General features: G+C 36.4%; 1 protein-coding gene across 3 annotated transcripts; it reads right to left on the bottom strand.

The window, feature by feature from the left end:
* Positions 1-5,167: 5,167 nt before the first annotated feature.
* LOC121857800 (smad nuclear-interacting protein 1-like) lies at positions 5,168-16,588 on the bottom strand. 3 transcript variants are annotated; one of them, XM_042354023.1, is made up of 6 exons: positions 16,445-16,588; positions 13,122-13,732; positions 12,306-12,518; positions 10,693-10,872; positions 7,281-7,459; positions 5,168-5,912 (listed from the first exon to the last, which is right to left on the bottom strand). In XM_042354023.1, exons 1-6 carry the CDS (start codon positions 16,451-16,453, stop codon positions 5,680-5,682), a joined length of 1,425 nt encoding a protein of 474 aa, XP_042209957.1. In that variant the 5' UTR covers positions 16,454-16,588; the 3' UTR covers positions 5,168-5,679. The 3 variants fall into 3 exon arrangements, with proteins under 3 accessions (XP_042209957.1, XP_042209959.1, XP_042209958.1); XM_042354025.1 differs by having other exon boundaries at positions 13,122-13,727; positions 16,445-16,566; XM_042354024.1 differs by lacking the exon at positions 16,445-16,588 and adding an exon at positions 16,106-16,191.
* Positions 16,589-16,761: the final 173 nt, after the last annotated feature.

Here is a 16,761-nt window from a genome sequence, read left to right as displayed (position 1 = left end):
TTTCATGTATCTTGGAGTGGAGGTGTCAGCAAATGGAACAAAGAGCAATGAACTGAATTATTGAGTAGCAATCCTGTGTCACAAGAGGAAAGTCTACAGAGGAATTTTTCAGCCAACATTATTGTACAGAAGTGAAGCATAGATTCTCAATGCAAGAGGAAGAAGCAACTGAAATGATATGTTTGAGGGCAATATGTGGAATTCATTAGGTTGTAAAGAATAAGTATATAATAAGAGAAATCAGAGATGTAGAAATTACAAGTGTGTTGCGAGAGCTGGACAAATATTGCAAAGGTAGTATGGACTTATTGAAAAACTGGAAAAACTGTACAGTACTACACATGTACGTATATGTAATTCAAGGGTAGGTGGTGAAGTACAGCACTTGAAATGAGAGGGCTGGACATCCAAAAAGCAGAAGTGCATGAGAATTATAGAGAGCGCATGGCACTGAGTGGTTTATAAGGAGATTTTGCTTGTCCTGAAAATTTTAGGCCATGGGACCGTGGACTGCCCAGGTCACCAGTATACAACCCTAAACCCATAGTTTTATTTCACAGAATTATGCTTATATCAGAAATGATTATGGCAATCTAAAAGTCAGAAATCTAGACTAGTCTGGAAAAAACTTCATGTCTGCAATTGGTGAATGAAGACAGAGACTAAGGCTGCTCTTGATTCTGTCCATCCCACAGCCTAACAGAAAAAAGGTTAGGAAAAAAGAATAGGACTTGATTTTAAGATTTTTTTCTACCTCATGAACATAACCTTCCCACATATTTCCCATTGTCAATTTACTACAGTACTCAATGTTGTGAAAAATGTATTATGCCTTATTAACTGTAAGTGCAATCTAATACAATATGGTTAAGTATTATTTTTGGATCTGTTTGTCAATATAATACCTCCTGAATTATCTCTTATTAATTTCTATTTTCCAAGTACAGTAGTTTCCTGTGTCCAAATAAAAATCCAATCATGAGTGGCTAAAACTTTGTGTAGTACAGTATACATATTATTTTTGTGTCTGTTGACAGCCAGGTAGGTGTACAGTATTTGTGTTTTATGTTAAACAAACTCACACAATTGGATAATAATCATAAGTTCTGTGGTACCAGGCATGATTACCAAGTAGGACCCTCAATACCAATATTGTATCTATCAATGTTCCATCTAAATGCAAATAAAAAATTCATTAGTCATAAATAGAAGCTAAATTAAGAAAAATGAAGTATCATCACAAACAACTGCTTTAGTTGATCTTCATCTCTGAACTCACTTCAGTGATCTTCAAAATACATTGTACAACTATCATGATCACAGTAACATGACTATCTATTTGTGGATCTTTATTTTTTCATCATTACATCATATTGCATTGACCTGGTATATAATGAAAAATCCCATACAAATTGCAAAACATCTAAACTACAACACTCTTGACTCTTCATACAAACAATTTATTTCTTTGACTTCACAAAAATCATAACTAAACAAATAATTCTGAAATGCTATATATGAACCTTCCTTTTTTTGTACAGGTATGGGATAGTTTAACCGGCGTCCGGGTATCTGGAACATTCCCAAAACCAGCTACTGTATACTGTAATGTATTGTAGAACAAATTACTTAAAATGAGCGTCAAAAATAACTCTTGGGCCATGCGGGAATACTTCCAACTGTTCCCCACCTGTCAGCTGCATGTTATGTTATGCTTATTTTTCAACTCGCAATTTTCAAATTTTATTTCAGGTAGTTACACATAATTTTATTTATTTATTTTTTTTTTACTCAGTTACATGCACACATAATCCTGCAAACAGAAAGTGCAAAAGGAAATAATTATCATAAGGTAAAACTTTTATGTATCTACGGGTTTCCACTGTCAAGCTGTGGCGAGTGTGTGGAGGTCAGAGGGTCTGCGGTGGAGCACCGTTGCCAAGGCGAATATCAAGGGTGACTGCGACTTTTTATACTTTCATTATTAATGTGTCTATTTATATGCTTTTGTTATTGCTGTTTATATGCCTATCATTATAAGTTTTAATGTTACAGTGTACAGTTAAAGCTAATTTTAGGGGTGACTCTAGTGATTTAAAAAGAGGTTTCACAGCCAGTCACAGAGGGTCTGTTGTACATTCAAAGCCTGGCGCTCCAAATTCTGGAAAAAAAAAAACTCCGGTAACCCCCAGGTCCCAAGTATGCCAGATAAGTGGTCCCATACCTGTATATGTTTAAAATATTGCAATATATTCAAGGTTGGAAAAAAAGAAGAAAGACTAGTTAGTTATAAGTCAGACCTATACATACGTTGTCAATATCAAATGTTGTATACAGCCTCTGAATCATTACAACTTGTCTCCAAAGGTGGCAAACTGCATTTTCTGACTAAAACAGTTAACTGCTTTGGTAATGGAAGAAAAAGAGAATCTGTGGGAATGTGCAGAGAGTGTAGTGGGGGGCCTGTATGAGTGAACCAGCTACAGGGTAAAGGACATTTCACACAAATATATATTGTACAGTAGACTGGCAACTTATGCGAATTTTTCTTACGTGGTTTCAACTATACACGGATTACCCCGGGGGTTAGGTTAAAATTTCCAATTTCAAGCTCAAAACTTTCAAAATGGGTCTCAAACCTGCCAAAAGCACTCCCCCTCCCTCCGCCGCCATCCCACCTGGCCACCTCTGTCTATCTCAGTTGCCACACTTGTATCATCGGAGTAACAGCTGCCTCTCGTGTGTGTCAATTTAGTGCACTTAAACTTCACTCATACTCATTCATAATGCCCAAACACAAGCCAACATCTGCCCCTGGTCCTCCAGCGAAGAAACAACACTCTGTGATGACCCTGGAAGAAAAAGTGACCGTGTTAGACTTAATAAAAGGCGGCATGTCGATCGCTGCTGTGGCACGGAGGTACGGGCAGGACGAATCAAGAGTGAGATTCATCAAGATTCGGGAGAGGAAAATTCGTGAAACCGTGTCTACAAGTGCCTCATTTATTGCTAAGGTGAGCCAGGTGAGAGACGTAACTCTAGTGAAGGTGGAGAAGGCATTAAACATCTGGGTGGAGGATATGAACCAGAAACGTGTCCCCATCGACAGCAACGTGCTCAGGGAGAAGGCACCAAGTTTTTAGGTTATTTTTATGAGTGTTTCTGACTTTATGCCGGGCCCCAGGAACGTAACCCCTGCGTAAATTGAGAGTCTACTGTATATAAAGAAAAGTAATCCACACATACCAACATGTCTTGTTTCAAAATAAGAACCGTATACTGTACTGAATTGCAAAACTTAATATGACACAAATGAAAAAAAAAAAAGACTTTACAAAACAGTTTAATCATTCTTACACACATTTTTCCCCAGCTTGTAAAAATAACAAATTGTATCATGGGTTTATATAAATAACTTTAGAAACTCATGTAATTCAGGACCAAAGTACAGTAGTCTCAAGTATGCAGGGCATCAGATCAACATTATGAAGTTTATATACAGCACATCCCTTAACAATCAGATGAGACTTGATCAGTAATTTGGACTAACCCCAATTCTACTGATGGATTGCATCATAGGAACATATTTACAAATTTTCTCTTAATTTAGTATCAAAAAATATCAAGAAGTAGCTTATGAACTGCAATCCAGGAAATATAAATAGAATGATGGATAGATGAATAATAGGATGACTAAGTCCTTAACATCTATGTTTATGGGGTAAAAATGTGTCCAGAAAATTCAAAACATTGCCAAGAAAATTTGCAATCTTTTAAAAAATGCTGAACAATTAATTTACAGTACAAAGAAATGAAAAGTTGTCAAATTAACAAAATTATGCAAAAAGAATAATGTAAATGAGCTTTCATAAGAATGGTATAAACTTACATGTTTAGGGTGGGAACAATCAAGGCCGTGTTATATCATCAACACTGCCACTATGAACTGATAAACTGATTGCTGAACATTTATGTTAGATTCAATAATGAGTGTTGAGTAATAAATCTGAATATCCTTAACAAGCTCCACACATGGCTACTTGCTTGATAAATACCAAAAAGATGTACATTACACAAACACGAAAAGTATGCACTTATGGTGTGGCTGAAGAAATTTTCTAGTATTCATTTGTAACAGATAGCCTACTTTGTAACACCTGACAGTTAAATAAATGAAAAAAAATAAAAAATAAAATAAAAATAAAAAATAAATAAATAATACTGTACACAGCTCTGACTGCATTTAATTTGCCCAATGACTACTTTTCAAGTTCAATTAAATGCAGCCAATTGTCATTTCTAAGTCACCCTTGCTTCAATCTTTTAACCCTCTTCCACTATCATGCAGGGTGGTCAGAGCCAAAAACAAACACATTTGCTATTAGTCAATCCCTCTTAAGTATTGATTTCTGGTTTGTTATTGTGTTCCCCTTCCAGTAAATTAAGTGTAGCATAGTGGATTGGTTTGAATGGACAAATTACTCTTAAGACTGTTTCAATTGGAAAATGTATGTACAGAAAAACTTGCCAAGTATCTCTAGACAAAGAGGTAAATAAATATGTAGTAAACTAAAGATAACTCGAATAATAAGTCATTAAGATGAAGACAACCAAGAATGAAGGAAAGCACTTGTACAAAATATACAAAAGGGAAACAATGGAGCACCTTAGCTTTTGTCTTTATTCAAGACATCTTCAGAGGCAGCAGTTGCCTCTGAAGATGTCTTGAATAAAGACGAAAGCTAAGGTGCTCTATTGTTTCCCTTTTCCCTGTGTGATTTTATCAAGATTTATCTTACCCACATTTTCATTGTGGATCTACATGAAACAAGTATCAAATGATGGATTGTGACATGTCAAATGAATCTAGGAATTTTGTACACATACACTGCATTAACAAATTATCCAAAATATAAAATCACTTGAAATATACTCTATGTATAAAGAAATTATACACATTTATATAACACTGTGTGCACTTATGTGTGTGTGTGTGTGTGTGTGTGTGTGTGTGTGTGTTGGCACCCATCAAGTGTATGATATGAAAACATCAAAGACAAGCAACACCACCCAACAAACGATATTCACACTCATATTGCACTTTTGTGACAAGTGTGCTAGTACCTTCCACGTTAAGGACAAGTTTACTAGAAAGTAAAACTTTAAATTGTAGCTTATAAATATATATTCTTTAAATGAACATGCAACTACACAAGCTTCTTTCATAAACTGTAATAATTCAATGATGATGTCCTGCACAAATGAGATGCTCATTTTGTGTCCTGCATAATTTGTAGGCATAGGAACATATTTGTCACTGGGGGGAGGCAAGTGTCTTAAGGTGCTGAGCTCTTGGTGAGAGAAGGGGGCACTGAATGAATAAAATTATTTTTTTCTACATATTGCAGGGGCAAGTGCCCCTGGCACTCCCCTTAGGTTCCAAAGCCTATGTAATTCTATGATATAATTACTCACATAATAGCTGGTACCGGTACTCCTTAAAAATCAAATAATTTAAAGAATGAGGAGTGTTTCAAGCATATTTTCATGACACTGACAGGATAGGCAAAATATACTGAAGGAATTTATGTATGAAATTTATCAACATGTGCTTTCAGTATTAACTTGTCTCACAAACTCAAGAGGATTGAACTATATGCAGGATTTTTAGGGCTCATTCTATTTACTCCTGAGGAGAGAGACAGGACTCAGGTCTACACCCGTATCTGGAGCATTTTCATCATCACCCTTTGATCCTTCATGCAGCAGGATGTATTCCCTTGAGCTATAACCAAATTTTACAACATCTTTCTCCAGCAACTCTACAAATCGGCGAGGATCAATCCTGCGGTTGTTGACATAAGTCCCGTTGGCTGATTCAAGGTCCAGAATATATGGCTTCACTGTTCGACCTACGGAGTGAAAAAGGAATACATAATGTATACACACCATATGATACATTATTAATAATTTACATAAATACTGACCAGCACATTGTGCTCTAGTAATTCAAGCATCTTAATTTGTGTTAAAAATTCCTGAATTTTGTATAAAAGTGGTTGCAAAGTCTCGTTCAAGATTCTTTGAACACTGCTGGAGACAGCTGGCATCTCAAGGCTGTTTGTTAACTATAGTACGTAGTAAAAATTATGAAAGAAAACTGTTTAGCATCAGTTACATACGACTGGATTAATTACCCGAAAGGGATTAAATGTTTGAAGATAATATTAGTATAAATTACTGACAAACAAGCAACCTCATAAACAACCTGCACACAGCTATGCCCTATGCATGATGTTTTTCAACATACTTACCGATTTGTACTTATGTTTAATTATCTAAACATGAATTCACATAGGTTTGCCCATTGCTCTATCCATTTTAAAATCAAATTAACAGTATATACCAGCAGAAAAGTATAATATAATACGAAACAACAAAGCCCAACCATTAATTAAGCAACCGGAAACTAAGTAATCAATCACCAATCAGTTTTAAATTCATTCATAATTTTTACTACGTACTATAGTAAACAAACGACCTTGAGCTACTAGCTGTCTCCAGCAGTGTTCAAAGAGTCTTGAACGAGACTGTACATGTACTACATAATTTATGAAAAACTTCGACCCTTGGAATAATTAGTAAATTTAACAAAAACCATGTCCTCACTTCAACACAGCATTGTAAATACCAACAATCAACAACATCAGTACAGTTTTAAACTTGTGTCTCACCTATTAGTGTGAATGTTTATCATTTACTGCTCAACATCACTTGATACCATGCCTTCTTAACAAGGTAAGATGCCTTCTACACCTGCCTCAAATACAAAGTGGAAGTGAAGTGCCTACACTGTTAATTAAAAAGTAAAAGTTTGAGAATGGCTAAAGGCTGAGGCTACTGCCATGCAGGAGTGGTTGTTAATTATTCACACAGTGCATGTATTACATTTAAACATATTTGTATTTAACCTTTTTTTTGTAACTGATTAGTCTGGGTTTTCTATTGTTAAATCTCAAGGTCAAATGGGCAGAAATTCTAGGTCTGGAACGCATCCCATTATACCTATAAATTATGAACTTTGATTTCCATCGATTCAATATCCATGGAGCTCTCTAGGAACAAAACCTCCATATAAAATGAAAATTTTCTGTATTTCATCACAACAGCACTGTTAAACAAGTAATAACCATTATCAGATGTTCTTCAAGCTGCTCAGAAAAAAATTAACAAAAACATCTTAAATACATAAACAGAATACATTACAACTCTTGCTTTACCTTTGGTTCCATCTTCTCGGTTATATGAGACAAGTCGGTATTGCAGGACGGCATGTTGCTTAGAGCAGGACGGGTGATCTGTTGGAATGTCTGCCACCTTGCGGTCTCGGCCAATGAGGTATGCACTCTGACGGTGAAGTGGGAGGAATGGAAGATCTTCCTCACCTTTAAAAATATACCTGTAAAAGAAAAGAAACATGTAAGCGTGTATATTTAGTCAAGTTTCCATTCAGAAATTAGATTAAAATATTTCCTCCTCTGGCTGGGGGAAATATGGTACAAATGCCCCACCGCTGGTCTGAAAGGATGAAATAATAAGTGTTCCAGCAATATGCATCCATATGAAGGAACAGGAAAACTTAAAAGCAACATAAACAAGCCACTTCTTATACTGCACAGGCAACCTTAAAAGGTTTAATCATCAAAACAAAAATAATCTTACCATGAAGAGAACCCATCTAGAGTTGGTGAAAGAGAAACCAAACATTGCCTTCAAATTAATACAAAAGGCATTGAAAAGGAGGAGACTTTTCCTTTTCATATCATGTTTTTCACATCCAGCCAAGGTCTGATATCTACCTCAATGAAACACAATAAAGAAAGTATTACAATCATTACTGCATTAGTTCTCAGAAACTGTTTGAGTCTTTAAACACTAACAGCTTCAAGCACAGACAGTCCAGCTCTACCAACTGAGGGTCAAGACTAGTGGTTCTTAACCTTTTTGGAGCAGTGCCCCCCCTATGATCCACCTTGAACCCATGCCCCCGCTCCCTCTGGATCCTCAAAGTGCCTAAGAATACATTTTCTTCAAGGTCCAGTTTCACCACCTTTATTTCCCTTTTAGAACCAAGAAAACAAACAGGGGTTGGGTTAACAGGGGTCAAGATGACAGGCAGATGAGTTGACTGGGGGTTGGATTGACCAGGGGTTGAATTGATTGACCACCAGATACAAAAAGGGAACCCCCATGCTATGGTAATATTGTCTCAGCTCAGTCAAGCAGAAATGTAGCTCTGATAGGCATTCAAACACCAGCATTGTCTTTGCATCTCATATTTATGTTAGTCTTTCTATTACTCCTTCCTATTTCCAAAAAATTTTCACATTATACTTGTGGGGGAACCAATGAAAAAGAATGATGTCTCTAGCAATACTACATGAAGTTAAATTTGAGATTAATGAATGCCCTACGTTGTTATAAATGTTTGAATTGTTAATTTATTTTGGTGGGAATATACAGTATATTCTGAGTCAGAAATATGTTCAATCCTTTGCACCCCCCCTAAATGATTGAAACATCCCCCAGGTTAAAAACCACTGGTCAAGACTATGGTATCTTCAAACCTCCCATGCTGCCTAAATGAAACAACCTTCTGAGAGAGTTGTGAAGGGAGTCCATGAACTTTCCTAGGAGACAGACCTACATACTTTTTCTAGAGTTCCATAGTAAACCTAAACATCGAATCTCTTCTCTTGGAAAAAAAAATAAGACTTCTCCCTTTTCCATAAATCCTCCTTAGAAGGACCAAACATTGGCCCATCATCATTAAAACCAAAGGAGACTTCATTCTGTCGAGACCAAGTCTTTGAAAAGAGATCTAGAGAATCAATAATCACCATCTGAGGTAGAGTTGTGAGTTGTAATGTCACACCAGCCTGTGCAGATTTGTGCCTGTCGCATGACTCAGCCACAAACTGTCATTACAGGCTCAGTCTTCAGTTCCAATCACCTTCAACATAACCCACTAGGATTAGAGAGAATAATTAAGTCACCTAGTTCAGGCTCAGTCATTAAAAAGGATTTCATGGTGAATCCTCCAATTATGACCTAAAGCTTGAACCTGGCATCATACATCTCTGACACCAGCTAAGAGAAAGACAATGGCATAAAAATCTCCTGGTGCTAGTGAGTAGTGACAACCCACTAAGGGAATTAACCCAGCTCCGTGAGCACGAATGCACAAGGCACTAAGCAGTCTGTTTTGCTGTCCAAATAATAATTTACAAATGTTTAGCCATGGTCCAGCCCCTCATTGCAGGAAGCCACAGATGTACACTCTGGTTGCTCCATGCTTTGACATGTGGATCAGAAGTGATGATTGCTGATTAGTGTTTGATAATCCTAAGACAAGAAATGACTACCATGATTGGACATAGAGGATAATGAGACCCATTTTGATTTCCAAAAACAGAAAATGAAAACCATGAATTCTAATATTGGGAGTCTTATGCTTATACAAGAATTTTAGACTATGAGAAAGACTTATTCATGATCACATAATAAGAAAGCTTTGTAAAGAAAATTTACATGATTGCGAAAAAAATACCTAGACAGAGTACGATACAGTATTGTTCTAAGCTGGTCCATTTAGTGGAATGCGAACACAACAACTGAAAAAAGTTTTTATTTCAGCATTTTCCTATTTCAAATTGTTCAATGCTTTAAGGAATGTTAAAAAACATTTATGATAACTTAACAGTAATATGACTACTGTATTATAAACATCATAATGGAAGTATAGTTCTGCATGATCAAGGCTACCATCATTTTAATCATGGGAATTTACCATGGCAACCTTGCACCTGACTGTAATGTGCCACGCCTAGGTAAAGGGACATAGCTTCAGACCTTGCCTGTAAACTCTTTTCCCTGCGTTGTTTTATCACTTTTCAATTTTTTTAGTGCTGTAATCAGTATACGTATTAACTTTCTGAAGATTGAAAAAAACAAATTATATTCCATTCTAGACACAAAAAAAGAGTTTATGTATAGGCTGCTGCTGAATAAAACTAAATTTTCCCAGTTAAATGTGAAGACTTTTAACCATGGTTTAGTAAATCATTAAGGGGCAAAGACCTATTATTGCAATACATGCAGCTTCCAATGCAGAGGGATGTTGACTCCAGTGGTTAATATCTAGTGTCCATTTGCCTCCAGCCAATAAAAGTTCCTGTACTTCTATTTCACATCTCACCCAGGAATTCTGTAATTTCGGGTCAGGCACTCTTATCAAGTACAGTACAGTACAGTACTGTCATATGATAAGATGAGTAACTAACTTTCTATGATACAAACACAATAAATGTTCAAGTACTAAGGTGAGGAGAGTTGCTCCTAGCTTTATGTAGATGTTGCTCAGTAGAGAGCCAATTGTACCAGCTGATGTAACATTACAACTCATTGCTTTCTAATTTATATGACAGCTGTTGTTTCAAAAGGTTCCTCTCATATAATTGATGATAACTGAAAGGCATAAGTATTTATTACATTAGTCTCAGCCACTATTGTCAAGGGCTGAGCTGGACTTTTGTGTTGGGAGTTTCAATCTATAGGCCTGGTGGTTAAATGTGCTACTCCAGCCATAAGATCACATTTGAAACAACAAGTATAACTTCAAGACTGTCTTACCATCTCCACCGCCGTTTAGGTTTCCTGGCCTCAGGTGGTTGTGAGTATTTTATAACAACACCATTGAATGTGTTGGCATCTTCGGTCAGCTTTCCAGAGAGTCCCAAGTTGGGCTTTTGCCGATCTTCCTCTGCTCCTGAATTGTCTTGTTTTATATTATTTACTCTCTCCCAATCAGGCCTAAAACAAACAAACAAAAAAACACATTTATAATAAAGTGTAACTACAATCTAATTTAACCCATAGATGGTCAATTAATTTAACCTAAATCATGCCCAGAGGGTCAAAGATTTTCTACATTCATTTTGTTGGCTAAAACAACCCCATAGGATCCCCAAAGTCACATGGTAGCAGTGAAAATCACACCAATGAGCTCCTTACCTGGTTTAAAGGTTCCGGGCAGTCGGGTGTTGCCATGCACGTAGTGCCGTTCAGAGGTGCCAGCATGTCTGCTTCCACTTCCTTATGTTATTACATACCAATATAACTACAAAATTAGTTCTATAGACACTGGAGGCAAAAAGTTGCATGTCAGATAGTGTCCTGAAAGTTTTCAGTGGGAGATGTGGCAACACCGCTATATGGAAGGTGGGAACGTCGCATTCCCACCTTCCACAGGTAGTAGGCAGCTACCAAACAGGGAGGTACTACCACCTGGGAAGATATTGGAAGCATAATGTATTGTCTAATGGTAGACCCTGTTGCCATATGGCACCACGAAAATTGTGACCAAGTCCCAGGTTGCTGATCTGACTTTCTGCCTCATTTACACACAATTGCAGGGTCTCAATTGTTTCTCTTACTATTGACAACACAACATACATACAATATATTGTTTCTAATTTTTTATTTTTTTTATTTCTTTATTATTATTATTACAGTGTTGTTATTATTATTATTCTCATTATTATTAATTTATAAATTTATTTTCAATTTCGTATTTTTTAGTATAAATTTTATTTACTATGAATTATTATTATTATTAATAGTATTATTATATCATTATTACATTTTCGTCCCCCAGGCCCCGATGTGGGTCAGTGACCTGTGCCCGGGTGGGCTAATAAAAAAAAAAAAAAAAAACCACTCCGCCTTGTCTCTGTCTTTGCGGCCTCCACACACGCATCTATTTATAGCCATGAGTTGCCAAGCCATATAAAATGAGTTATTCTACAGATGTGAACCCATGGGAGCCCTTAGCAAAGGCTATGGAACCCTAGCTTAATGTGATGAAAGCTACGCCAGTGACCAATTAGGGTATGACAAGGGAAGACGTAATCTGTCAGTGACCACCATTAAGAGGTTAAACATAACATTGTGGCATGTTTAATTTTTTTCCAAGTTAAATTTTTTTACTATTTCAAAAAAATTTCTGAAAAAAAAACATGAAAAAAAAACTTTTAGTAAACCCATCCAATTTCATACTTCAATATTTGGCTTATTTTGGACACTTTGGGGGCAATCAGACACTTATGCATTATTTCAGAAACAACCCAAAGTCCTGTCCACACATGTGATAGATAACCGACCAATGAGTGCATTACTTACTTCATTTGCAATGGATGCCAACATCTCTGGAATAAGCATGTAAAGTAGTGTTACACTTTCCTTACCGGCCATTCTCAGATGTCTGTTCGCTGTCAACTTCCTGCCTTCCCCTTTCATCATCTTTTCTTGTTTTGTGTCGCCTTCGATCATCCTCTGATCTTTGATTAGTTTGACCCCTACCATCATCTTCATCTTCATCCTCATCCGATTCTATTTTGATGCGCTTGTTCGGATCATACTGAGTGTCCTCCTCTTCATCCCACTTGCTTTTGACTTGCCTGATGAAAAAAAAGAGCTGTCATAGAGCTGTAAAATCCAGCAAAATAAATAGAAAATTTCATGTCAAACTGCATTCTTTGTTGAGCACAAGGTTGGCTGATCATTCATGCTGTGTAACTAAAATCAGACACATCACATATAATTACTGAAAATACAACAAAAGGTGTGAACAAGTACAGTAAAGTATATGGATACAGTATTGATACAGTATTATGTATTAACAAGGTGTACAGTAAGGGAGGGGCCATGTGTTCAGTATAAATATAACAATTCAAACATCTGTTCTCTGTGTTTTTGTGCACATCATCAAAATACAGTACTGTATATTGTTATATTTGTGTACTTAAAGCAAGCAATATTTCAACAGAGAAAATGGAAAATTACTAAAGGAATTAATGCAACATGTTCATTCAGGCCTCCTATCCTATATCATGTGAGGAAAACTCCTGCCCTTGATTTGCCTCCTCTGGATGACAAAACGGAGGTATACTAATTATTGATGTTACTCCCAACCACCAATGTCAGTCAGATTTGCGAGTGAAGGGCACCCGGTAATAATGCGAAAAGTAAGACCAGATTAGTAAAATAAAAGGGTAACAAACCTGCTTTCATATCTTTCTTTATGTTTCTTTTCTTCTCTTCTATCTCTTCTGTCAGTCTCTCTGTCCATTCTTCTTTCTCTATCTGGTTTCTCATACTCAAGCCTGTCTTTATACTTTCTCTCTTCCCCATCTCTTCCTCTTCTCGTTTCACTTCTATCTCTTGACCCTTCTCTTCTTCTCTCTTGCTGTTCTTCACTACGATGGCGTCGGTGGTGTCGATGCTTGTGTTTGTGCTTGCGGTGATGATGCTTATGTTTCCGACTACTTCGGTGCTTTCGTTCCTCTCTCGTTTCATACTCATCCATGTATCTGTCATCAGCTTCACTCTTGTGCTTAGAATGTTTCGCCCTCTTCCGCCGTTCTCGTTCATCATACTCTGCTTCCTCCTCCTCTTCACTCCCAGCGCTTGTATTTCTTTTGATTCTTTTCTCTTTCTTTAGTTTGGAGCTTTTCTTTTTCACATGTTTCTTTTTTCTCTCCCTTTCACTGCTATTACTGTTTTCACTGTCACTGGACCCAGAATCACTGCTGCTGCTACTTGAGGAACTGTCCATTGTGTTGCTGCTGTAGCCATATGACTCCATTTCATCTACATGGTATTCTTTTCTATTCTGAAAGAAAAAAATTCTATAAACAAGTGATCATATCCATACTTACTGTACACACAACTCAATTTTTTTTTACACATCATTTACTTGTGTAGGAACATGTTGATGAGAGCCACACAAATTAAGAGAAAATATCTCAACAAATGATTCCTAAGTATTTTCTTCAATTGTGTAAAGTAATAGAGGAAGGACTCACAAATATGTATAATGGTATTAAGCATTATTTGTTTGTTAAAACATATGATAGCTAATACTGTAAATGGTTTCTGCTATATTCCAATACATACCGGTAATTATAAAACACATCACCTCACCACTTATCACAATCTCCTCACCACCACCACCTCAATATCACCACTATCTCTATTATGATCACCTAAATCATAATTTCAGTGATGCAGATGGATTAACCTCAGCCAAAGCAGAGCCAAACGATATTCACTACCACCCGCCTCTCTCCCACTGACACGCTACCCCTCTCACTAATTCTAATCGTCACTACTATTTATGAAACGACTGTCATTCATGATATAATATTGTTTATTTGCTATTCATTAATTATTAAAGACATAACTGTAATAATTGGTGTTTATTAATACCTGTACCCTTCACATACAATACTGTATTGCATATACAGGTATACAATACTGTACTGCATATACAGGTATACAATACTGTACTGCATATATACAATATTGTACTGTACTGTATACACGTACAGTAAACCCTCGATAACTCAGCATTTGATAACTCGGCATGGACATGGTCTCGGAATGTATTATTATAACTCGGGAAATGCCGAGATATGTAAAATTATCTGGGGAAATCTCGGCATATCTGGCCACCTGCATCACCTACCATACTTCTGTGTCACCTACCATGCATCGCATCTGTGTCACCTATTATGATGCTTCATTCTTTGCCTGCAGTGCTGGTAAGTGTTACATTTTTACATTTGGTAAGTACATGTACAAATACATGGGTCGATAATTTTTTATTGTTGCGTACAAATATATGGTCGATAATTTTTGATTGTTGTACTTTTGTAGGGGGGGGGGTGCCTCAGTAAGTTGGAATTTTGGGATAACTCAGCAAGGCCAGAGCCCCAGCATTGGTTTGGAAATAGAGTAGTGGACGAGTGGAACAAGTTACCAAATATCATCATTAACTTGAATACGCTGGATAGCTTCAAAAATAGGTTGGATGGATATATGAGCAATAGGGGTTGGGTGTAAATGGGACTGCCCAGTATGGGCCAATAGGCCTGCTGCAGTTTCCTCCATTCTTATGTTCTTAAGAGACTTATAACTGGGCAAGAGTTTTTTGTCTTAGCCAATGAACAATGCATGGGTGCGTCGGGAGCGGAGATTTGATTTTTCAATACCAGAATAACCAGATATGGCTGAACAGGTGGAAAGAGCTGTGCTGACATTGTGATAGAGATTATTTTACGTCAATTGCAGAGTTTCATCAGAAAAATAGTGTTAGGTTAGGTTTGGTTTTGTTGTTTTTTTTTATTTGTGATTTACTAAAAAAAAAAAAAAAAATTTTGTTAAGATTGATGGGTAGGGTGGGGCGTTCTCAAAAACTTTTGACTTCCGGATAAAATGAATATAAAATTCGTCCGAAACTCATCAAATAACACAGGAAAAACATATTTTTAATATCCAAACAGAGACCAGTGCATTAGTGAAAATTAACCATCTTCACTACTAACGGTTTCGGTAATGGTGGAGCAGACCGTTAGCATCAGTAGGACTTTACAGAAAAAGCACCAAATTTTCAGATGTTGTTTGGATGATACTAAGATAGAAAATCAAAATGACAATGCACAGAACCTATTAGAACCTTCCCTAACCTCACCTAACTTCCTAACCTAAGCAATGTTATTTCGATTTTCTTAGTTAATATTATCCAAACAACATATCTAGAAAAATGAACAAATTCAATCCAATATAAATCTTAATAAACATGCCCGGTGAGATCATCGTTCATTTCTTGACGAGTAAACAAAGATCACAGACGCTCCCACATAACAAACAATGTGAACCAAAACACGATCTCCGTCGGATTTAATCACTGTAAAGATGATAAGTGTTCGCAGCGTTTTTACCTCGTATTTCCCTCGTCTCATGTCATGCCCACTAGCAAGTAATTTATGATCAAAAGATAAGCTAAAAGAAAACATATACTATAATTTTGTAGTTTGAATTTTATTACTGTGTAGAGTCCCAAAAAACAACTGTAGGAAAAAACGAACGAAATATATAAACACCCTCAGGTGCTAACCATCTCCTCCACTTTTACCAGTGTTCTAGTCTGACAAAAACTTGAAAAAAACTTTACACGAGAAAGTGTAATTTTACACATACTTACATCTTAATGTACACCATGTACAATCCTAATGAGATCCATTCCTTAGCTTGGGTACACAGCTGAAGCTATGGTTAGTATATCATATAGAAAGTAAAATTGTGCATAAATAAAAGAATAATCATGTATCAGAGCAATCACTGAAAGCAATGTAAGCCCCGAAAAAGAAAATATCACCTCAAATTATTTAACGTACAAAGAAAAATAAATCACCGTCAACCAAATCATCAAGACAACAACCATGTAATGAAACTTTCTACCCTAATTCAAAACATCCAGACTGAATTCAGATTTCACTTCCAAGCAATAATCTGAACTGAAGAGCTACATCATACTCATTACCTTCCCCATTGTCGTCGTAGTGAGTTAGTAGGAAAAACGTTGAGGTAACATGTAAGAGAAGCTGTTGCCCATGTTGAAGGTCGAGGGTAAACAATGAGCACAGCTTCTACAGTGTTTATTACTCTTTTATCTCTTATCTACTATACTTTCTCATTTATTTAGGATCACTGAGATGTACTTGAGAGCGAATTATTTATTATTATGATAATTTAGTGTCTAATTTTGTCTTATATGACGGGAGGTTACGTAATTATTAAAAATGAAATACCACTTTGAAGAAAGATATGAAAAAAAATGTTCATTCTTATCACAATATG

The sequence above is a fragment of the Homarus americanus genome, unplaced genomic scaffold (genome assembly GCF_018991925.1).
Source record: "Homarus americanus isolate GMGI-L3 unplaced genomic scaffold, GMGI_Hamer_2.0 scaffold16712, whole genome shotgun sequence".
Classification (NCBI taxonomy): domain Eukaryota; kingdom Metazoa; phylum Arthropoda; class Malacostraca; order Decapoda; family Nephropidae; genus Homarus; species Homarus americanus.
Note: the sequence above shows the minus strand (reverse complement) of the source record. Positions and strands in the feature narration are given on the sequence as shown.

Excerpts from the sequence above, each read along its gene's own strand:
- LOC121857800 (XM_042354023.1), bottom strand. Across the intron at positions 12,519-13,121 it reads AAAGAAAGATATGAAAGCAG|GCAAGTCAAAAGCAAGTGGG; the intron begins GTTTGTTACCCT and ends TTTTTTCATCAG. Across the intron at positions 7,460-10,692 it reads CCTAAACGGCGGTGGAGATG|GTATATTTTTAAAGGTGAGG; the intron begins GTAAGACAGTCT and ends TTTCTTTTACAG.